This window comes from Gorilla gorilla, chromosome 12, assembly GCF_029281585.2.
Source record: "Gorilla gorilla gorilla isolate KB3781 chromosome 12, NHGRI_mGorGor1-v2.1_pri, whole genome shotgun sequence".
Lineage (NCBI taxonomy): Eukaryota > Metazoa > Chordata > Mammalia > Primates > Hominidae > Gorilla > Gorilla gorilla.
This window is the reverse complement of record NC_073236.2, coordinates 92704738-92727190: the sequence shown is the minus strand read 5'-3', so window position 1 is coordinate 92727190 and position 22453 is coordinate 92704738. Positions and strand designations below refer to the sequence as shown.

General features: G+C 53.6%; 1 protein-coding gene across 5 annotated transcripts in view; it reads left to right on the top strand.

The window, feature by feature from the left end:
• Nucleotides 1-22453, top strand: part of TTC7A (tetratricopeptide repeat domain 7A) — a 160447-nt gene that overhangs the window by 95087 nt on the left and 42907 nt on the right. For all 5 annotated transcript variants that reach the window (XM_055377834.2, XM_055377835.2, XM_004029181.5 and 2 more), the window contains 5 exons: nucleotides 545-649; nucleotides 11106-11223; nucleotides 12640-12697; nucleotides 13519-13591; nucleotides 18463-18623. In XM_055377834.2, the coding sequence (XP_055233809.1) occupies nucleotides 545-649; nucleotides 11106-11223; nucleotides 12640-12697; nucleotides 13519-13591; nucleotides 18463-18623 (515 nt within the window). The remainder of the gene's footprint in view (nucleotides 1-544; nucleotides 650-11105; nucleotides 11224-12639; nucleotides 12698-13518; nucleotides 13592-18462; nucleotides 18624-22453) is intronic.

The window sequence follows — 22453 nt, the reverse complement described above, 5'->3', positions numbered from 1 at the left end:
CCTCTTGGGTTCAAGCGATTCTCGTGTCTCAGCCTCCTGAGTTGTTGGGACTATGGACACACGCCTCCACACCTGGCTAATTTTTGTATTTTCAGTAGAGATGGGGTTTCACCATGTTGGCCAGGCTGGTCTCGAACTCCTGAGCTCAAGTGATCTGCCTGCCTCGATCTCCCAAAGTGCTGGGATTGCAGGCGTGAGCCACCATGCCCAGCCCTCATTTAGAGAGCCCCTTTCTACCTCTAAAATTTCTGTGCTTGAAATTTGAATTCCTTGTGGAGACCTTCCATTCGTTTTCATGTTAGCTGTCATCATGTTACCTAAAGAGCAAGGGTCACAGCCTCTAATCTTCAGATGAGGAAACTGAGGCCCAGGGAGGGATTTGCCTGCCGACACTGCCTAGGCTTCTCTGCCCTGGACCTCTTCCTGGCTCCTGAGAGCAAAGGGATACAGAGCAAGGCTTGGTTGTTTGGGAAGCTCGCCCCACTGTGGGCCCTTGAGATCCAGGACTGTGAGTGACAGTGTTTCCTGCTCTTTTTTTCTGCAGTCAGCCTACGCTGTGTCCCTGCTGCGGGAGTGTGTGAAGTTGCGGCCCTCGGACCCCACCGTGCCCCTGATGGCCGCGAAGGTCTGCATCAGGTCCCTTCACTGGGTGAGTGAGCTGTGAGGGCAGGGCCCAGAGGCCTCCTGTGGGGAGGGTGGCAGCAGCTGGCTGTGCACGTCTTGACGTGTATGTGAGGGTGCATGCGGAAGGTGGAAAGGATGGGAGCTACCAGGCAGATGGGCCTGGGCAGGGAGAAAGTCTCTGAGGAGCTGCCAGCCTCCAATGGCAGGGTCCCCTGACTCAGGATGGTGTCTGGTTTGGCAGTTCAGCCTTGAACTGTGGCCTCCAGAGAGTGAAACATAAGGAAGTAGAGGTTCCCCCCACCTGCCCAGCAGCAGAGTAGTAGGTAAGACCTTGAGTTACTTGGACCAACCTCATCATTTCTGAGGCTTCAGATGACCTTAGCATCCAATCTGCAAGGGCCTGCAAGGCGCGATTCTGGGGGCAGAGCTGCTCTTGGCGGAATGGGAAGTTGGTCTTTTCTGTCAGCCCCTCTCCTTCCTCTTGGCTCCAGCCCTCCAGGGCCCTGCCCTGTGCTCTGCTGCCTGCTTACTGCTCTCTGCAGAAGCAGCTGAACTGTTAGGAGGCTATGGCTCCAGGTCTGCCCTCTCCCCAGTTGGAGGCCTTTAACCCCCCAGTTGGGGGTTGCAGGCTCCTGAAGACTCCCATGAGATCAGCAGCTTGGAGTAGTGAAGGAGAACAGTGCCAGGAGCCCAGGTCCCCTGCCTTGCTGTGGGCCTCCTGCCCTGGGTCTGCTCGGATGCTGCTCCAGGCCTATGGGGGCTCTTGGGCCACGGCACTGGGCTCCAGCAATGGGGCCTCTGCGCAGGTATCTCTTCCGACTGGGGGCCCACTTCTGGATAATCTTTGCTTTCTTCAGTCCCAATCAGCTTGCTGATGTCAGCCTCCTATTTCTACCCTCTCGAGCAACACAGAGCAAGCACATCCTCCCTCCCACATGATGGATATCGGGCCCTTCTCCACCCACATCTCCCCAGTTCCTTCATCTGCTCTCCAGGCCCAGGGTCTCCTAAAGTGGGCACTTCCCCTGGAGATGGCCTCCCTGTCTTCCAGTTGGCCTGACACCTTCGGCCACCCCCTCACCATTGTGTGCCCAGCTTGTTTTAAGGCAGTGGGGGCCAGGCTCTGGGTGCATACAGCAGGAGCTTCATAATTAGCAGCCTTTACAACTCTTCTTGCCACTTTCCCTCCTGTACACAAACAAATCATGGATTCTGGGGAGGGAGGCAATGAGCTTTCCACAAATACCATGTTCCAACCTTTCTTCCCTGGGATTGGAAACTGGCCCCATCCCTCTGCTGGTTCCCCGCCTCATCATCGCAGCAGGGCTTGCCTTCTCTCTGCTCCAGGGAGTCAGTCCTCCCAAGCACAAAGAGGCTGGGTGAAAAGAGCACCTTTCCCCTTTTCCACCTGGTTCTCAGATCCCTGTGTCTGAAGTGCCCCATCCCCTCTGTGGCTGATCAGGAGGAAGGGAAAGTGTGGCATCTGGCTCGTGTTCTTTATGCTGTCATTTAGGCTGGGGAGAATTATGTGAGATCAATCCTGTAATGGGCTCTGGGCTTTGGAAGGAGCAGTGTAATGAGGTAGTTAAGAGTTTCACTGCCCACCCACTGAGTACCCTAGAGTAAGGCACCTAACCTCACTGTGCCTCAGTTTTCTCATCTGTAAAATGGAAACAGTAAGTCTCCTCGGGTGGGACATAAATGACCAAGTAGGGAGAGGGCTGGACAGGTCAGGGAGGCGTCAGGGAGGCATCATGGAGGAGGCAGCCTCAGACTGAACTCAGAGGGCAAGGGAGGATACAGGAGGGCCAAAACCAGGCCCTTGCATCACAGCTTGCTTTCCCCCACCTCATGAGTATCAGGGAACCCTTGGTTCCCAGGTCTTTTGGGGAAGACAGTTGGCACCCAGAGGTAGGGCGACCTTGTGAGCAAGCACTTTAGATGCAGGTGGCCCATGGGTGCTGAGCACATGCAGCAGAGGGTGGAGATATGAGCCAGAGTGTGCAGAGCAGGTGGGCTCCCCGACCCCAACTCAGGCCGCTGCTTGCTCCTAGGGCTTCTGAGAGGGGCCTCAAGCTCATCTCTGAGATGAAACCCAAAATACCCATCTCTGAGGGGGTGTAGCGGGGGAGGGCATCTGTGCCCCTCAAGGCTGCCAGCTCTGAAGTAGCTGTGGGTCCACCCAGCCAACGGCCGCCCTTGCCAGGAAGCCCTAAATTTAGGTCTTCCCACCATGCAGGAGCTGTTTCCCTCAGCAGCATAATTACAGTAATTATGTGCATTCAGATTACATGGTAATAAAATTAGGATCAAATCAGTCCAAATTGAAATCAGATGAGTTAGGAGCAAAGTAATCAATGACAACATAAATAGAAAAGCCCAAAAGGAAACTTAAACATGCAGACTTGTCATCAGAATCGAGGAGAAGGGTGAGCTGTTTAACTTCAGCTGAGCAGCATATTTGGGTTCAGGGGCTAGTTTGAGCCAGGGTTTAAATCAGGCACAGGCCAGAGTGATGTCCCATGGGTGGCCCGGGGGTGGGCTCCTGGCAACCTTCTCTGATCTGGAAGCTTCACCCCCTGTACCTCCTACCTGTCTTGGATACAGATCACATCACATTGTGATCATCTGTGTTTCTTGAGTGCAGGAATTATCTGTCTCTTCTTTGAAACCCCAGCCCAGGGTTCAATGCCTGGTGCTCGCTGGATGGATCCTTCTTGCCAATGGACACATTCACTTGGCAATGAATTCTGTCTTATATGGTGCATGACTTCCCAACTAGATGGTGAACTTGCTCACTTGCCATGTCTTGCACTCTGACCCCCTCTCCCCCACAGGAAGCCTACATATAGTAGGTGCTATACTAGTAACTGACCAAGCGACACACATCCCAACCTGCCAGGAAGGGACCAGATGAGGGATCTGTATTTGGTTTGGGGGTTCTCCCAGCACTCTGCAGCTAATTCTTGCTCCCTAGGTGGCACTGTAAAGAGAGTAGGCTGTGGGATATCCAAGGGTTCTGAGAAGGGAGGCAACAAGCTCCCCACAAATTTCGTGTTTGAGCCCGTTTTTCTCAAGGACTGGAAACTGGCCCCATCCTTCTGCTGGGTTCCTGCCTCACCATCCCTAGTTCTACAGGGAGGCCCAGAGTGGATCAGCCCTGTACTCTCTGTTCCCGAGGCTCACGGTGAAAAGAATGGGTCTGCCTGGCAGGCAGGGGGTGTTCGTGCATGAGACAGGGCACGGATCCCAAAAGGCGGCTCACACCCCCTTCGTCTCCTGCCTTCGCAGTTATTCTGGCTCACATCAGCCCCCAGCAGGCCCAGCCAAGCCCCATGAGCAGGGGACAAAAATCTGGGGGTGGACAATTTGGCCTGGGTTGCAGAAAGGGAGGCTGAAACTAGGACATTTGAAAAACGAGTTGTGCTGGGTGAAGCTGGACTGGGTGGCCATGTGCCCAGAGGCGGAGCACCTGCTCTTCCCACGTCCTGTCCTCATGCCCAGAGCCACTGTTGGACACCCCATACCGGGTCTGGGTCTGAGAGCAAGGTTGTGTCTTGGGGATTGTGGCAGGCAGAGGGACATGCATGGTCACGTGCTGGCTGGTTGATTCGGGGGTTTGCACCAGGGTGGGAGTAGCTGAGCAGCTTTGGGTTTGGAATGGGAGAGCACTGTCCCTGGGGCTTAGCTTGAAGCTCCCCTTGGTGAGGGAGGGCTTCCCAGGCTCTGACTCAGTGACGCCAGCACTGAAATCAGAGAGGCCTGCATGGCAGCCTCCTGCCTTGGTATGCCCAGCCTCCTGCCAGGGTCCCTATTTTTGCAGCAGAAGGAAAGAGAGACGTAATATCTTTTGTATCCCTCCAATTATTTAAAATTCATTTAACTTAAAAAGTTGAAACCTTTACAGGAGGCAAAGAGGAAAGGCTATGCATGTGTGGTGTCACACAGACAGCAGAGGAGTTGCAAAATGGAAACAGGGCATGCTCATCTTTGGAAAGGTCTCTGATGCCATCTCTCACCTCCTTCCTGAGGAGGGCAGCAGGGGGTAGTAGAAAAGTGCATAGGCTTTGGAGGCAGAGATGGTAGAGTTCAAATTTCTGCCTACCCATGTACTCCCACTTACTAGCTGTGTGACTTTGAGGGAGTAATTTACCCTGTCTGTGCCTCGGTTTCCTCATCTGTAGCCTGGAAACAATCATGTCCACCGTTATAGGGTAGCTGTGAATATCAGAGATGACATGAAGAGTGCCCCTGCTTAGCACACTGCGGGTACCTGAATGGTAGCTATCACTGTTACAGCCCCTTGAAAATAGCAGGCACACAAAAAGGATGCGCCTTGATGTTTTTGACTTCATTTTTCAAATTCAGGGGTGGGCAGAGCCAGGAAGATGGATTAAGTGTTGATGAGGCAGGGGAGAAAGAATGCCAGCCCTCCTGCCACCAGCTTGTAGAAATTGGAAAGAGTGCCTACTCCTCCCAGGGAGAAAAAAAGGGGATTTTTCAGTAGAGCAGCTAACAGCAGGTTCCGGGCTCGTGGGAAGGAACTAAGGAGAAACTGGAGGTGCTGTTAAAAACTCTGCAGGCTCAGAAATGAACTTTCTGTAGTTCCCAGAAAGAGAGGAACGAGGGTGAAGATTCCGAGGGTAAACCTCTTTGGCTCACTGCAAGGTGAGGTAACCCTTGAAATGGAAGGCAGTCCTGGGCATTAGCAGAGTGTGTGAGCAAGAAGCCAGTCTGTGTAGGGACCAAATTCGAGACACTGGAGAGATAGAGGAACTTGTAAAGTCACAGGAAATTTTTCCTTACTTATGTAACACAAAAACAAAGGATCAAAACATTATGTCCTTCAATGCATCCTTTTCCAAAGGGTCAGAGAGGAGAAAAATGAAACCCTACAGAGGGTAGCTGTGAATCAGCATCAGGAGACTGGGGTTGGAAACACAGTTCTGCTACTTCCTAGACAGGTGACCTTGGATAGGTCGCTTCAGCTCAGCTCCCTGTGCCCTCAGCGCCTTCTGCTGTGAAACACCAATGCCATCAGGTAGCTGTGGTGCTGTGAAAATGCCAGGGGAGCCCTTAATCACTCTAGAATTGCAGAGGACGAGGCAGGGAAAGATCTTCACCTGGGTTTTAGTGGCAAGGTTCCGTGGCTGCGCTAAAGAAGGCATTCAAGAGCAGTGTATCATTGGGAGAAGGAAGGTTGAAGAGAACTCTGGAAACTCACCCTGGAAGTATTCTGATGAGCAAGGAGAGCCCGGTGCTGTAACCTGAGCTTGCTGCAGAAGCAGCAGCCTGGACTACAGAGCCACCAGCTGTTAACTTGGAGGCCACAAGGAGGAAGTGTCTGGAGACGGGAAAGGGCACATGAGGTGCTAGGCAGGGAGGAAGACGTCTGGAGTAGAGCAGAAGGGTAGGCGCTGGGCCAGTCCGCAGCCATCTGATTAGAGCAATGTTTCCGGATCGCAGGTGGAGCCCATTAGTGGGCTGTGAAATAGAACTCTTAAAAAAAAAATTTGAGGCCGGGCAAGGTGGCTCATGCCTGTAATCCCAGCACTTTGGGAGGCCGAGGTGGGTGGATCACCCGAGGTCAGGAGTTCAAGACCAGCCTGGCTAACATGGTGAAACCCCATCTCTACTAAAAATAACAAAAATTAGCCAGGCATGGTGGCGGGCACCTGTAATCCCAATGACTCGGAAGGCTGAGGCAGGAGAATCGCTTCAACCCAGGAGTCGGAGGTTGCAGTGAGTCAAGATCATGCCACTATACTCCAGCCTGGGCAACAAGAGCGACACTCTGTCTCAAAAAAAAAAAAAAAAAAAAAATTTGAGACTGGGGTGGTAGCTCATGCCTATCATCTCAACATTTTGGGAGGCTAAGTGGGAAGGGTCGCTTGAGCCCAGGAGTTCCAGACAAGCCTGGACCACATAGTGAGACCCACCCTGCCTCATCTCTACAAAAAATAAAAATAAAAAGGTAAAAAGTCAGCCTGGTGCAATGGTGCGTGCCTGTGGTCCCAGCTACTTGGGAGGCTGAGGTGGGAGGATCGCTTGAGCCCAGGAGGTCAAGGCTGCAGTGAGCTATGATCATGCCACTGCACTCCAGCCTGGGTTACAGAGCGAGACCCCATCTCAAAAATAAAATAAAATAATCAAAACCTTGAAATAGACTGTAGATTATCAGAGAATAAGATAGGAAATACTCCAGTATATTACCCACAGTGGGATGAGTGGACCCTGGATAGGGGATGGAAAGCTCGACCAGCTCAGCATAGTGGACTGTGCGGGGCTGCGGAGGTGCCAACTTACGCTTATGTAGAGTCACTCCTCTGTGGCTAAGGATCTGGCTGAGAGACAAAAGGCAGGCAGTAATGTCTACTCTCTGGATTCCAGAGGGTCTTTGATGCCACTTCCCAATTTGTCATGTAGCTATGAGGAACCAGGACTATACTCAGATGACACTTGCCATCAGAGACTTAGGCTGAGATATTTTTAAAACCATGGAAGATTAATTGTATAATACATATACAAAATATGTATATATATATATTAGTATATATGAGTAGTTGTAATTGATATACATATATATATGAACCTGGCTAGGTGCAGTGGCTCACTCATGTAATCCCAGCACTTTGGGAGGCCAAGGCAGGTGGATCACTTGAGGTCAGGAGTTTGAGACCAGCCTGGCCAACATGGTGAAACCCCATCTCTACAAACAATACAAAAATTAGCCGGGCATGGTGGCACACACTGGTAATCCCAGCTACTCAGGAGGCTGAGACACAAGAATCACTTGAACCTGGGAGGCAGAGGTTGCAGTGAGCCAAGATCGCACCACTGTACTCCAGCCTACTGGGTGACAGAGTGAGAGTCCGTCTCAAAAAAAAAAAAAAAAAAGCTGGCCAGGCACAGTGGCTCACACCTGTAATCCCAACGCATTTGGAGGCCAATGCAGGTGGATCACCTGAGCTCAGGAGTTCGAGACCACCCAGGGCAACATGGTGAAACCCTGTCTCTACTAAAAATATAAAAAAATTAACCGGTGTGGTGGTGTGTACCTCTAGTTCCAGCTACTTGGGAGGCTGAGACAGGAGAACCATTTGAATCCCAGAGGTGAAGGTTGCAGTGAGCTGAGATTGTGCCACTGCACGCCAGCTTGGGATACAGAGTGAGACTCCATCTCAAAAAAAAAAAAAAAAAAAAAAAGCTTATATTATTATATTAAAGCGTATATACATATAAGAAAGTAGATATCATATAGGAAATATACAGTTATATATCTACATATGTAAATATATAGATATATAAATTACAACTATTAATAATAGTTTTTTTTTTTAAGCACTGCTGTGAGCATTGCCCCGTCTTATCTCATCCTGTCCTCCCAGCACCTCATCCAGGGAGAGACACTGTTGTTATCCCCGTTTTACAGAAGAGAGAAGGAAGCACAACAAAACAAAGTGACTTGCCCAAGGTTAGCAAGTGACCAGCCTAGGATTTGGACCAGGGTGTTTGGCCCCAGAGCTTGTGTTCTTAGCTTCTAGACTGCCCTGCCTCTTTGCATGAAGTGCCTACTCATGGATGTGGGGCTGATTCCGGAGTTGGGTGGGATTATATACCTCAGAACAAAGGTGACAAAGTCAAATTCTCAAGGGCTTTAGGATTTACACTTTTGTGACATTATTCTCCCCTTTTGCCAGCTACAGTACCCATGTATATTAATACTGTGTGCTATTGTATTGTATATTGTCATACTTAATAGAATTGATCATACTTTTTTTCCTTCCTAATCACTGCTATGACTCTGCATGCAAAAAGCCTGCCTTGTAGTATGGTAATAGAAATCAAAATTATGGCCGGATGTGGTGGGTCACACCTGTAATCCCAGCACTTTGGGAGGCCGAGGCAGGAGGATTGCTTGAGCCCAGGAGTTCGAGACCAGCCTGGGCAACATAGTGAGACACCATTTTCTATTTAAAAAAAAAAACACACAAAAAGAAATTAAATTATGTTGGCCATATAGGGAGATGGTACATTAAGCCTTGGGATTTTGATTTGAGGCAAATGCTGACACCAGGCTTAGAGACGGTTTTAAACTACGTGGACAATGCTGGCAAGTACTGGACAAGGAGTGCTACTAATCTCGGGGTCAGAGTGGATCACAAGTTGGACACATTAAGGATGTGTGTCTTCACTTTATAAAGCTAAAGGATGATTCGCTCTTTTAATCTAGAATATGATGTATATGAACTGGAGAACAGATACTTTGCCAGTATTTGCTGAGCCGTGTTCCTGGCACCCTCTCTGCATGGGTTGCAGGAGCTGAAGCTGGCATTTGCTGAGCAGAAGGACATGGCCATGTATTCATGGAGTGCAGCGGGTGTCTGGATTCTTTTTATAACTTGTGCTTGGTGTTTATAAGAAAGCTTTTTCTGTTTGAATAGAGCCTCATAATGCCTGAGATAGTGTGTGAGATGAGCCTCATTAGCCAGGGGTATATCAGGAAGAAAAGAGGGTGCTATTTGCTTACTTTCCCCTCCCTTGTTGCCTCCTTTTCCACCTCTGCTGCCTCCTGGGGTAACCACAGCCACCTGATAAGCTCTTGGAGTTCCAATAGCCCTATGTCAGCACCACACAGTGGGGCCTTAACTAGGGGCCACCTGGTTCTGCCACGTGTGTGCCTCCTGTGTCAGCTCCTCAGCCAGGCCTAGCACAGGGTCTGTGCTATAAAAACCTCAGTGAAGGGCTGTGGGGAGGGGGGAGGAGCGGGGGTCCAACCTGCCATTTTGCAGGTGAGGACCTTGGGACACAGAAACTGAGTGTGTTCTTCAAGCCCCACAGCTGTCAGGTGCTGAGCCAGGAGTGGAGCCTGTCTGGGGCTTGTCTTCCAGTGCCCTTCTCACCGTGTGGCTCTGGCTTCAGGCCCCAGCAGCCCTCCTGAGTCCTGCTGCCACGTCGCCTAGGAGACAGATCTTAGCATCTATAGCCTTGGGTCCACCTGGCCGGCTGAGGCTGAGCTGTAGACAGCTGTGGGGCTTCCCCAACTATGGCCTCCCATGAGCCCTGGGTCCTCGGGCCTATTGGTGCCAAAGACAGAAACCCAGCTCCCCAGACACCCTCATCCTTCCAGTGGCCAGCCCAGCAATCAGGAAGCAGCCCACTGCCCAGGCTGGCAGCTTGAGCTCGCCCACGAGGTGGCTGTAGGGCTGCTCTGGTCAGCTGAGTCGGGCATGGTGGGCAGACAGCCTCTCCCACCGTCTCCCTCCAGGCCATCATGCAGCTTCCTCGGCTTCTCTGTGCCTTGGTGTTGTTTTCTCCTCTCTGCTCTTTCAGTTTGCACATAGCTCACCCTGGCTAATAGCCTCTGTCTCATGATCTCACTTCCTAACTCCAGGGAGAGAGAATCCACTGCCCCTCTTCCTGTGTCCAGTGGTCAGGCCCAAGATACCCAGAGCTGCCCATCTCCTGCTAGCGGGATGGGCCTGAGCAGGGATGGGGGCCAGGCAGGGGCAGCACTGGCTTTGGGGCCAGAAGCCAACTTGGGTTTGAATCTCATTCCCTGGTCTCCTGACTCTGTGAGCCTCTGACCAGGAGAGATGCCCATGGCTGGGGGCTTTGATGTCTGGGTGGCACTGAAGGGTTTGCACATGGCATTCAGTCTCTTGCTGTGGGTCAGCGCCAGTCTTAGTGACAGAGGAAGCATCCCTGCCCTCTCTGGAAACTGGCGTTTTCAGTGACATGAACTTGGGCACACTACCACACCAGGCATGCCATTTCCTGGGTTGGATGGGAGGAAGGGGGCCTTTCTTGGAGGCATGTGTGCCATGAGTGGGCATGACAAAGGTCCCTGGCTATCCCTTGCCCCCTAAACCGGCCTGACTCCTATGGGGGCCCAGAGTGTCCCCAGGCCCACCTTGTGCGTGCCCCTCTCTTTGTGTCCCATGTCGTGTGATGATGTGTACACATGTGACCCATACCGGTTGGTCCATTTCCAACTGGAACAGTCCCTCCTGCTTCCAGGACAAAAACAGCCCCAGGCCTTTTTCCCCTGAAAGTTTGAGCTCCTTGTCTCAGAGAGGGAGTGAGCTCATGGACGGGGCCAGAGTGGCTGCCTGCCTGCTCCATGGGGCTGAGGACATCCAGCAAGGCACATGTTCCTGAGGCCCAGCCACAGACCCCTGCCTGCCCCGGCCCTGGCTTCCCTCTATGTGCAGAGCAGGACAGGCACAGACACAGGCCCCTACAGAGGCCATGGGAGGAAAGGAGCTGGCCCAAACTGGCCCGGTCTTGGGTTCATGCTCTCAGCAGAACAAGCTTTGGGGAGCTGGGATCTCTGGGGCAAGGGAAGCTTCTTCCTGTGAGAGTAAGGCCCTGTGACCTTGAGCACAAGGCTTCTGTTTCGGGAACAGGTCCAGGGAGTCATTCACTGGTAGAGGAAACTCCAACCCTACCCCCATGACCTCTGTCTCTCCTCTTTGCAGCTAGAGGAAGCAGAGCGCTTTGCCATGATGGTGATCAGCCTCGGAGAGGAAGCCGGGGAGTTCCTCCCCAAGGGCTACCTGGCTCTGGGTCTCACCTATAGCCTGCAGGCCACCGACGGTGAGTGCCAGGCCCCAGGAGGCCTCTACTTGGGGATGGCTCAGGCTTCCTAACTGCCTCAGAGGCATCTTGTCCTACCAGCACCCCTCCCCTCAGGCCATGCCTCCATAGACACCATGCACTCCTCTGGGAGAGATGCCCATGTGTGCACACATACACACGTGCATACACACGCGCGCCCCTCAGACCCATTTCCACTGTCGCCACCCTCAAGCATGCCTTCCTCTCCCCTCTTCATGGGCCTCAAGGCCCAGCCACAGCTCCAGCAAAACCCATGCTGATCTTCTCTGTGGAACTCCTGCTTCCTGTCTGTAATGCACCATCAGCCCTCCACCCCACAATGTCTCCATTCTGGTTCTCATAGGCCTGCCTTTAACCTCAGCACTGCTATGATCTTCTGTAGCCTTTTAAATCACCCTCAATACGTGGCATAGGGCTGGGTATGCAGCAGGTGCTTAGTAACTACTTGTGCTCGGCTAATGGATTCTGCTCCTTCCTGCCCCACACCTGGCCTTCTCTTGCCAACCCTGCCAGCTCAGCCATGTGTCTTACCCCGTCTATAAGGCAGCCACCTACTTTCATCTCCTTGTAGCTTGAGGGATGGGGAATGACGGGCCGCCACCCAGACCAAACCTGGAATAGTAATCAGCCCATGCCCACCTCCCCCAAACGCCAGTTGCTGGGAGCGGCAGTCACGGTGACATCTGGTATAAATGAGCCCTGCATAAGGAACACCTGGGTCTGTACATGCTGGTCAAGTGAGGAAGTCGTCATCCCCTTTGTCAAAGTCTACTTTGAGCAAGACACCTCCTTGTCCTTTTAACTCTACAAATAGCAGTTGCTTTCCAAGCTTTCGAATCTGGGGAGCTCTGACAACTGTCAATGCTTGGTCCTCGCCAGTGGGATTCTGATCTGGTTTGGGAGGGGCCTGGATGCAATCATGTTAAAGCTTCCTGGGTAGTTAGTTAAGTGTGCAGCCAAGGCTAAGAACACCTGCCCTGCTGCATTTTAAATGGGATGCAGTTTACCAGAAAGGTGCCTGGTTTGGGTTCAAACTTCCTAGTGGGTCAGGAAGCCTAGGAAGGTATGTGGCCAGGCAGAGGTGGTGGCCCCTCTCTCAAGGCTTGGGCCTCCTGGGTGGGGTGCCCATGTCGTGGAATGCTTGTAGGCACTGGCCTTTGAAAGGGTTAAGGTAGTTCAGGCGGTGGAGAAGGCAATGCAGTAGAAGCAACTGGCATGCCAAGGAATGTGCTAGAAGCCAGGGCATTGGCCCAGGCTGCTAGAGTTTGAAGTTTGCCAGATGGGACCCTGGTGGGGCCTTTATCTGCAGAGCTGTGTGCTTTGAGGATGGTGCAGGGCTGGGCCAGCACCCTTCAGTGACCCCTGATGGCTCAGTTTCTGTCCTGTCCCCTGCAGCCACCCTGAAGTCCAAGCAAGATGAATTGCACCGGAAGGCACTGCAGACGCTGGAGAGGTGAGGAGGCTCCCACCTGCAGCAGAGGCCCCTCTTGCCTTTGGTGGCAGATTCACAAGCTTTACGTCATCAGACCCTCTGATGTGGGCAGAACAAACATTTCTATCTCCATTTTACAGATGAGGAAACTGCACACAGCAAGCAGGGATAGGCGTTTGGGGTTGGGCAGGCAGCCGAGCCCTGCCTTCAGCTCTGGGGGGCTCCAGCAGCCACAAGACTCGGTTCCTGCTCTCCCAGGGCTCAGGGGTCTAAAATGGGTATAGTAACCCATTGCTGTTGTAGTAATTACAGAAGATAAAGCAGAAAAAGCACCTTGCACAGTATCCTATGTGTAACAGGGGCTCGAAAATGGCATTCACCTCCTTCTAGCTCCTCCCCAGCCACCCCTCCCACTAAACCCACCCACCCCTCCCACCATCCCCAGCCCCTACAGGGATTTCCTGGCAGATGCTCAGAGCAGTAAGGCTAGCTTCTCTGCCCTGGTGCCTGACTTGTCACTCCCTCTCTGCCCATGGGACGTGTATTCATCCCATCGTCTTTCTTCTTTGGGGTCTGTCACCCCAGGGCTGCCCTCCCAGATGGCCCCTACCTCAGTGAGTGCCAGCCCCCTCAGGCCCACCGTCCCTGCCTTGGGCTGCCTGTGGGCCACCTTCCTTGGTCTTCATCTGCCAACTGGATGCCCCTCTGAGGCAGAGCCTGGCAGAATCCCCCAGGGTATTGCCTCATCGCGCCCAGCACAGGGCTGGCATGCTGGAGGCCCGAGTCACACGTTGGTCACTCAACCCCTGGTGCCTGACTTGTCACTCCCTCTCCCCACACAGGGCTCAGCAGCTGGCACCCAGTGACCCCCAGGTCATCCTCTATGTCTCGCTGCAGCTGGCCCTCGTCCGACAGGTGGGTTGTCCCTGTTCCTAACCCCCGGGTCCTCGGGGGCTGCTGATCTTCTCCTGGAAACCCAGCTTACCAGCTGTGTGACCCTCTGCAAGTGACTTTGCCTCCCTGAGTTTGTTTCCTTATCTGTCATGTAAGCCCTTTGAGCCCTCATCAGAGGGGCCAGTAAGGATGAGGTCAGGTAATGTGGGTAAAGCCGTGGTGGGTACACAGGAAGGGCGTGTTCTCCGCCCTCACTCCCCCTACAACATTTCAGTGGACTGAGATGTTGATGAGTGACCACCTGTCACTCAATTATTTGTGTCCTCGCCTTCCACTGGCTTTTCCCCAAGGGTCTTGGGGATGGAGTGATGGGCAGGCTCATGGAGCTGTTGCATGTTGGGCTTTCTCTGTGACCCCCAAGCTACTCCTTCACTGTGTGGACACCAACATCAGGCCTTGGCTTCTGGGGCCCCATAGGGACCTCCTGTCTGCTGACTACCTTAGCCCCAGGACCACCTCCACCGTGACTCTGCAGGCAGACCCGCCTTTTCCCCAGGGTTGCTGAGAGAATGCTGGTGTGTCCAGGACTCCCCACCTCAGGTCCCTCAGAGCCTCCTTTACTTTCCTGTGGCACCTCAGCCTGCAGGCTGGCGCTCTGGGCACACACACATCCTCCGAAACAGGACCTCTCAGGTGGCTTGACCCTGATGCCTGCCGACGCCCCCACCTGACTGCCTGGGGATTGCAGACAAGCCTTTGGCTCTCACAGTGGAGCTCTCCTCGCCTGCACCACCCAGGAAATGGGCTGAGCTCCAGGCTGGGGGAGGGAAGCCTGAAGAAGCCCACGTATTTGCTGTCAGGTGGAGGGCAGCCCTGCCTGCTGGGGATGGTGCTGCGTCCCCCATACCAGCCTGGGGAAGCCCTACCTTCTGAGGAGTGGGCCACAGCAGTCCCATTTTTTACCGGAGGACACCACTGAGGCCGAGCCAGCATAGAACCCAGGCCTCTCTGATCCACAGCCCACGGGGTCTAGGTACCCCGCTCCCCTGACCCTTTTGGAGTTGGGGCCCTGAGAGCATGCTCACCGGCCGGGGCTTGGTCTTACGGTCACTTCGGCGAGCTGCATTTCTCCTGCCTTTGGGGCAAGCCAGGCTCTGCCCTGTGTCAGCCTGGCTCCTCCTCTCGTCACAGTTACTCTCAGTGCTGGGACCCCTTCCCTCTCACCCCATGCCTAGACCCTTGTCCTGGTGCCTGTGTCTGTCCTGACCTGACCTGAATTGTCACTCTGTTTCTGAGGCATTCTGTCTCCCTCTCCAGGTCCTTCTGTCTCAACCATTTTCTCCCTAACGGCCCTGATGTCATTCCGGCTGTTGTTTCCACTGTCGTTGGTGGCTTCACTCCCTTCCTCTTGCACTGCCCCTCCCCCTGTGACTCCCTCCATCCTCCTCCACCTCTAGGCTGCGCCCCCACCCTGTCCCCACTCCTCACTCCTGACCCCAGGTCCTGGACAGGCACGGGGCACGTCTGTGCCCCTCCAGGAGCATCCCTCCCCTCCCAGGAACACCAACTTTATTTTTAGTTCCCTGTAAAAGAACCAGTGCTTTTCTTGCTAATCTAGTGAACGATAAACCTTTGGTGATGCATTTTTTAACCTGTTCAGTTATTCATCCCTCTCTGATGAATAGCATCCATCCTCCTAGAAAGATAGCGGGCCAGGCCAGTGGAGCCTAGGGCCTAGTTTCCTTGGAGACCTCATTTTGGCATCCTCAGGGAGTTGAGAACTCGAGAACTCCCTGAATGGACTGTAAGCTAGAGTCCTAGCCTGCCTGGGTCTCTGAGGCCCCCAGTCAGCCCATCCTGCCAAGAGTACATCTGGCTGGCCGGCACAGTGATGGCTGTGGATTTGGATACATAGCCCAGGATAATCAGGTCTGCTCTAGCAGAGTCACCAGCAAAGGAGCAGCCTTAGGGCCACTGACAAGCCGAGCCAGTGGCCCCGCTGATCTTAGTGTCCTCCTCGTATGCTCCTTGACCTATCCACAAAGTAAGGTGCCCGGGGAGAACTCTGGGCCTGGCACTGGTGCCCACAGCCTGCACAGAGGCCAGGCTGGAGACCAACACAGAAGCCAGGCAGACTGGGGACCCAAGGCCCCGCGAGAAGGGTGGAAGGCTGGGTCTGAGGTTTGGCAAGGAGCAGGACTCTAAGAGACTCATGGGGTTCCTGCAGGGATGGAACCCTGACATGGAGAGAGTCACAGGAGCTAACGCAGCTCCCAGGCCTGAGAGCACGTGCCTTCAGGCTGGAAGGAAGGTTCTGTCCTATTCCTTAGTTTTCTGGCTTTGGAGCTTGAAGAGGGAAACGCACACTTTAAAAGTGTTTGTTCCACCAGTACTTTGCAAGGCATTTTTCATAGTGTCTCATCTTCGTGGACACTGAAATAGGTTTAACCATTATCCTCATTTTGTAGCAGAGGAACTGCAGCTCAGAGAGGTGAGTCCTCTTGCCCTAAGGTGCCAGCTGGGAAGTGGCAGAGCCAGGAGCCACACCCCAACCTCACCCCAGAGCCTCTGAGCAGGAGAGGGTGTTTATCTGTCAGCCACACATCAGATTCTTTCCACATCACCGCGTGAACGTGTTCACAGGGGAGGGCCTTGTCAGCCCTGGGTATGTAGCTGGCAGATTCTTTATCCCAGGGCCAGGCCTTCCTGGCCCTCCACCCTCCAGCCTGCTGTAAGTTTCTCTCCCAACCCTCTCTTTCCAGACCTGGTCACAGCCTTTCTACTTGAGGGTGCAGAACCTCAAGCTAAGGGCACTGCTCAGTGAAGCAGCAGTGTGTGGGGGAGAGGATTCCCTGCATCCTGGGGAATCAGGCCAGGTTGGAGGTGCTAGGAATCAGGGATGAGGAGGAGATGGCCAGCTGGGCCCTGCCGTGCCCCTGGACCCACAGCACAAGGAGGGCTGGCCTTGACCTGCGACAGCTTTGAGGCCAGGCCTATCACTCACCAAACACAGGCTTAGCAGCCTGCATAGCTCACACAAGAGCACTTGGCCTGGAGTCAGGACCCCCACCTGGGAGCGCCTGCTCTGCTGCTAACTTGCTCTGCTGCTAACTTGCTGTGCTGTGTGAAAAGAATGGAAGGGATAGAAGATAGTGTTTTTGCATGTACATTAGCTCTTTGAACCCTTCTGTGGAAAAGCATATGCCTAATTTGCAGATAAGGGAACTGAATTCAGAGAGAATGAGGGACAAAGGCGAGTGAGCGGCAGCACCAACTCTAGAACCCAGCTCTTGTGTATTCACAAATATAGGACCCCTCCACTGGCCAAAACGAGCAGGATCAATCAGCTCAGATGACAGGCAGCAGGTGGGGGCTGCCTCAGGCAGGGCATGGTGCAGGGGTGCCCAGCAGGGTGCAAGGGCCAGGGACTCTGGGGTGTTTTGTAGAGAACGAGGAGATGACGTAAGGGGGGCAGCGGGCCACCTCACAGGTCACATGGGACTGCGTAAGGGGCTGCTATAGTCACCAGGACTGGCCAGCCTCTTTTGAAGAAGAGAGTTTATGTTGGTAACTGCCAGAATTCTTTTTTCTCCTTAATGCTTGTGGAAACATTCCCCAGACCCTGTCAGGAGTGCGCAGGCCAGGGCCCATGGGGTGGGGAGCTTTTTCTCTGAGGGTAGTAACCTCCACAGCTGAATGTAGATGGGTCTGGGGAGGTAGAATCAGAGGCAAGGAGAGGGGCCTCGGGTGTCTTTTGCATCCAGGGGACTCTTGGGACCCATCCTGGGAGTGTTGTGGTGTGCTGAGAATGGTCTCTTCAGGAAAGGGCTCCTTGAACCTTCCATATCCTCCCATAAGTCCAGCTATGGGCAGAGACCCATCCTGGCAAGGTGGCAGGCAGCCAAGCAAGTGTGTGGTCTCAGCCCTGAAATAGTCCCTATAGGATGTGCTGGGGCACTGACTGACCCCATAACCCTGTTACCACTTGCAGGTGGGGCCCTGGCCACAGCTGCAAATCACCCGTGCCCTCTGCAGCCAGATCCAGTAGAACATTGGAGTCCTGCCTGCAGGGTTGGCAGGAGCAGTAGAAGGTGCCCTTCCATGCTGCACCAGCCCCTCCTGGGCTCACTGACTGGGCTACTGGAGCAGCTGGGGCCTGCCCTCTTTCATGCAGTGCTCCGAGAAGGGAGGCAGCAAACTCAAGCCAGTGAAAATTGGGGCCCGTGGTGACCTCTGGTCTCCCCACCACATGGAAGGAAAGGCTTTCCTGAGGCCACATCCAAATCCAGACCCTTCGAATGTGGCTTTCCTGACCCTGCATAATCTGGCCTCATCCCACCTGTCCAGAACCAGGCTTAATAAATATTTGTTGAATTGAAAACAAAACACAAGACTAGAATCTGGATTCTAGTCCCGGATTCCCACTGTGCCCATATTAGAGGCCAGTCTCCCCATCTTCTAGGCACTTGCCTCTGCACACTTTCCTTCCTGTGGTCAAGCTGCATCCCCTACCTGGAGCACCCCATTTTCATCATCTCCTCCTGGAAGGCAGGGTCTCCTGATACATCAGCAGAACTCCAGGGTGACGTTTCCACACATGGCTGCCTCACCCTGTGGCTTCCACTCCTCCCATTTAGGAAGTGCTTCCTGGTGGCTGCCATGGTCCTTTGTGCCACACCACAAACCTGCTTCTCTTCATTCCTGAGTGTGGCAGCAGACCCCTCCTCGCCAGGCCATCTGGGACAGGTGTTTTCTCACAGCAGCCTCCCTGCCCCCAGTGCCTGGGGCTCCCTTGAGTTGAGTGTGAGTGCCTTTGTTGACTGGCACGTGGCTCCTGAGTCCCAGGGCAGCATGTGCCTGGGGAAGGCTAAGCTGGCGGGTTCCTTCAACAGATCTCCAGTGCCATGGAGCAGCTGCAGGAGGCCCTGAAGGTATGCAAGGATGATGCCCACGCCCTCCACCTGCTGGCACTGCTCTTCTCTGCCCAGAAGCACCACCAGCATGCCCTGGATGTTGTCAACATGGCCATCACCGAGCACCCTGAGAACTTCAAGTGAGTGCCCTGGGAACACTCTGGCAGTGGGGGAGCTGGCTGGCCTCTGCAGCAGGCGCCCATGCACACCTGCCCTGCCATGGTGTCAGCCAACACACATGAAGTAAGCACCCGCTGCATGCACAATCCCTGGTGGAGAGACGGGTGAGGACAGGTGGGGTCAGCAGACAGCTGTGGTGCTCTGCACCAGGAGGTGCCTGGTGGGTAATGGAGTGCACATGCTGCTCCTCAGCCCCCATGAGGTGGGGTTTGCATGGGCCACAAAGGAGACTGCTTGAATGCGTGTGTTTGGGCTGCTTCTGCCTGCCCTGGGCTCTGCATGAGCCTCAGGATGACACTAACTTGTGTAAGTTAATCATAGCCCTGACACAGTCAGCCAAGGATGGGATTCTAACATGAGCTGGGCTGGCAGCTGGAGACAGGGGTTATGGCCCTCCAAGGTGGTCCTGCTCCTTCATACCTCCCCACCTCCCTCATTTACTGCATCAGCCAGATGTCCCACTTCTTGGAGCAGGGTTTAAGTTGCACTTGGCCTAAGTGGTGGTAGGACACAGAGGACCTGCTGCCACCCAGCCAGGACACTGGGAACAAGGCCGTGCTGGGCCACCTGAGGCGAGAGGATGTGTTGCTCTGTCAGGGGAGTTAGGGGGAGTCATCTTTTGATTTCTGCCTTCTGCCCCTAAGGGCAGGTGACACTGAGTGTAATAGGCTTTGTTTCTCAGAATCCTGTGATCCCAGATGAGGGACCCCTAAGTAACCCACTTCCCCCTGTTCCACCTTAGGGTCTGAAGGAAGGCAATTTAGAACCAGCCCAAGGCTGTCCCCCTGCAGACAGCAAGGAAGAAGCTAGAGTCCTGGCTGCCCTGATAGGTGACTCATGCTGTGTAAATAGGTTCACAAAGGATTAGGAAAAAATCCTTTCCTGGGTGATGAAGAGAAGCTGCTTCAGTGGTCCCAGCCTAGGGAGGTTCCCGTCACTGGGCTTTCACCTCTGTCCATCCCCAGCCCATCAGAGGCAGGGCAGACCACAGGGGTGGGTTCAGGTTTTCCTGCACCCTTGGCCTCCTTCAGACGACAGCAGATAGTTCTGCTTGTGGCCTTTGCCAGCGTGCCGAGCACTGCTGTTGATGGCTTCCTTCTCCCCAAAGCTAAAGAAAGGTGCTTTGGGAGTGGCAGTGTTTCCTAAATATAAACCCCATAATGTGCCTCCCTGAAGAGGGGAGCCCCAGTGACCAAGGCCAACAATGGGTGTTCATCCTGCTGGTCAGCCTGGTCTGCCGCCCCAAGACCCTTGAGCCTTGCCCTGCTTGCCCTAGTCCACACTAACCCCTGCCCCGCCTGTTCCCCCTCCATCCTGGCCTAGGCAGGTCCCCACTGCTCACAGCCAGGTGTAAGCAGAGTGTGGGGCCAACTTGACACAGCCTGTCTTTTGTGTTCGTGGCTGGCCCTGATTCTGAGCCTTGCCCCAGCAGCATTCAAGAGACTACTAAAGGCCAGGCGCAGTGGCTCACGCCTATAATCCCAGCACTTTGGGAGGCCAAGGCGGGTGGATCACCTGAGGTCAGGAGGTTCAAGACCAGCCTTGCCAACATGGTGAAACCCTATCTCTAATAAAGATACAAAAATTAGCTCGGTGTGATGGCAGGTGCCTGTAATCCCAGCTACTCGTGAGGCTGAGGCAGGAGAATCACTTGAATCTGGGAGGCAGGGGTTGCAGTTAGCCGAGATTGCGCCACTGCACTCTAGCCTGGGTGACAGAGCGAGACTTGGTCTCAAAAAAGAAAGAGAGAGAGACTGCTAAAATTCCAGTCACTTCACCCGCAAAGGCGAGTAGCTTAGGAAATCCTAACACAGAGAAAACAGTGTGTGGACAAGGGCTTTAGTTGCCTTGTCTTGTTAATCCCAAGTACAATACAGTAATATAAGGTAAGAACATTTTATTTTTAATGAAAATGCACAAAAGATGTAGGTTCCCCACTCCTAGTGCCAGTAACTTTGCTTTGATCCCAGCTCCATCCTCGCACCTCTCTGGCAGGGTCTGACCCACTACCGCTGGCCTGCATGCCTGTGTGTGTTTACACTTCAGTTAGGCTTCATCGGAAACCGAAATGGCCAAGCAGAAAGATTTAGAATCTTAGGCTGGGGAAAGGAAAGGGCTCTTTGTCCACCCTGGGTCTGTGGAGCACAGGAGAAGCAAGAGGCCTGCCTCAGCTCGGCATCAGAATTTCCTAATGAAATCTTCCTTGGAAACTGAGACTGTGATGCAGACGGGAGCACCGCTGCTCTGATGGAGCCAAGAAAGGTGATTTGTACCTGCCCAGTTCCAGCTGAGGGGGCCCCTCCATCCCAGCACCTGACATCTCACCCGTCAGCATCTGTTGCTGACTTCTGAGCTGATTGCTTTCTGCCAGGCTAAAGCAGCTCCCCTGGCCTGCTGTGGGGAGGCTAACTCCCTTTTTTGGAAATCTGGCTGCAGCCCAGGCTGTGTGAGGTGTGGCAGAAAATGGGGTCTGCCCAGCGTGGGGGACCCACTCGTGGCTCCCCATCAGCTTCCTTGACTCTCACCCCACGGGTGCCTCCTGCGTTCATTTTCCCAGGCTCTTGGACTGGGCTAGGAAGCTGTCCCTCTCCCTGCAGGCAGTGTGTGCCCCCGCTGCTGCCCTGCCTCAACACGTGCACTTTCCACCCTTCCCTTCCTCCCATGCTTACTCAGGTGCTGACTCCTTCCCCAGGAAGTGCTCCACTCACTGACAGTGCCGTTGGTCAGGGGCTGCCTTGAGGTTGGTGACTGCCCCCAGGAGGCCCAAGGGTGGACATCTGGGTCTCCAAGAACCCCTGGACCTGAACTATGACATTTTGTGCATGTGAGCTTGAGTCCATGGAAATGGCTTTCAGCAGATTCTCAAAGGGAGCCCGACCTCAAAAAGGTTGAGGAGCCCTGGTGCAGACTGTGCTGTTTGTCAATGTGCAGGGTAACTGTGCCCCTGTCTCGGGTGCTTCCCCAAGGCTTGCAAGGAGCTTCCTGGAGAGCAGTGTCTGCAGGCAGGAACCTCTGCCGTGGGAACAACTCACCCATGCAGACGTCGTAGAGCGACTGCAAGGGCTTCAGGAGCTGTGGAGGGTAGGGCCTAGGGGAGTCAGCTCTGAGGTCAGAGGAAAGCATTCGAGTTCCATGCCCTGAGGGATTCTAGAGGTTATTCTGCAACCTGTCACTCGCTGTAGAGTGTGCTGCGAGGCATTTGGGGATCTGCAGGCCCCGCCCCCAGTAGTGCCTCACTTTCCTTAGTCTGCTTGTCCAGGGCTGTGGGTCTAGGGGGAAGCAGCAGTAGGTTCTTCATCTTGAGCCACCATGAGCTCCTCACCTCCAGGATCCCGAGGAGCTCTGTTTTGATCCAGCTGGCCCTAAAAGGCTGCAAAACTAATTGGGAAAAAAAATACAGGGACTTTTGGCCTCCAGAATTGTAAGAGAATAAATCTCTGTTGTTTTAAGCAAAAAAAAAAAAAAAAAAAAAAAAAAAAAAAAAAAATTGTGTCTCTATATACCATTTATAGAGATATAATACTATATATATGGCTGGGGTGGGGCTGAGAAGTCCATGTACCACCAGACTATGGTGAGTGACCATAGGGTATGACCATTATCTCTTTGTAAATAAGTCAATACTGTTCCCCACAGATGAAACCTCAGAGCATAGAAACCCATGGATTAGCAGGAAATGTCACTGAGTCCATTACAGGTCAGGGATCACTGAAAAATGTCATTGCTCTTCGATTGACACTGCTCCCTGCTTCCTCAGCTGCTCTGCATTTGAGGAGAAGCCCTGTGTGGC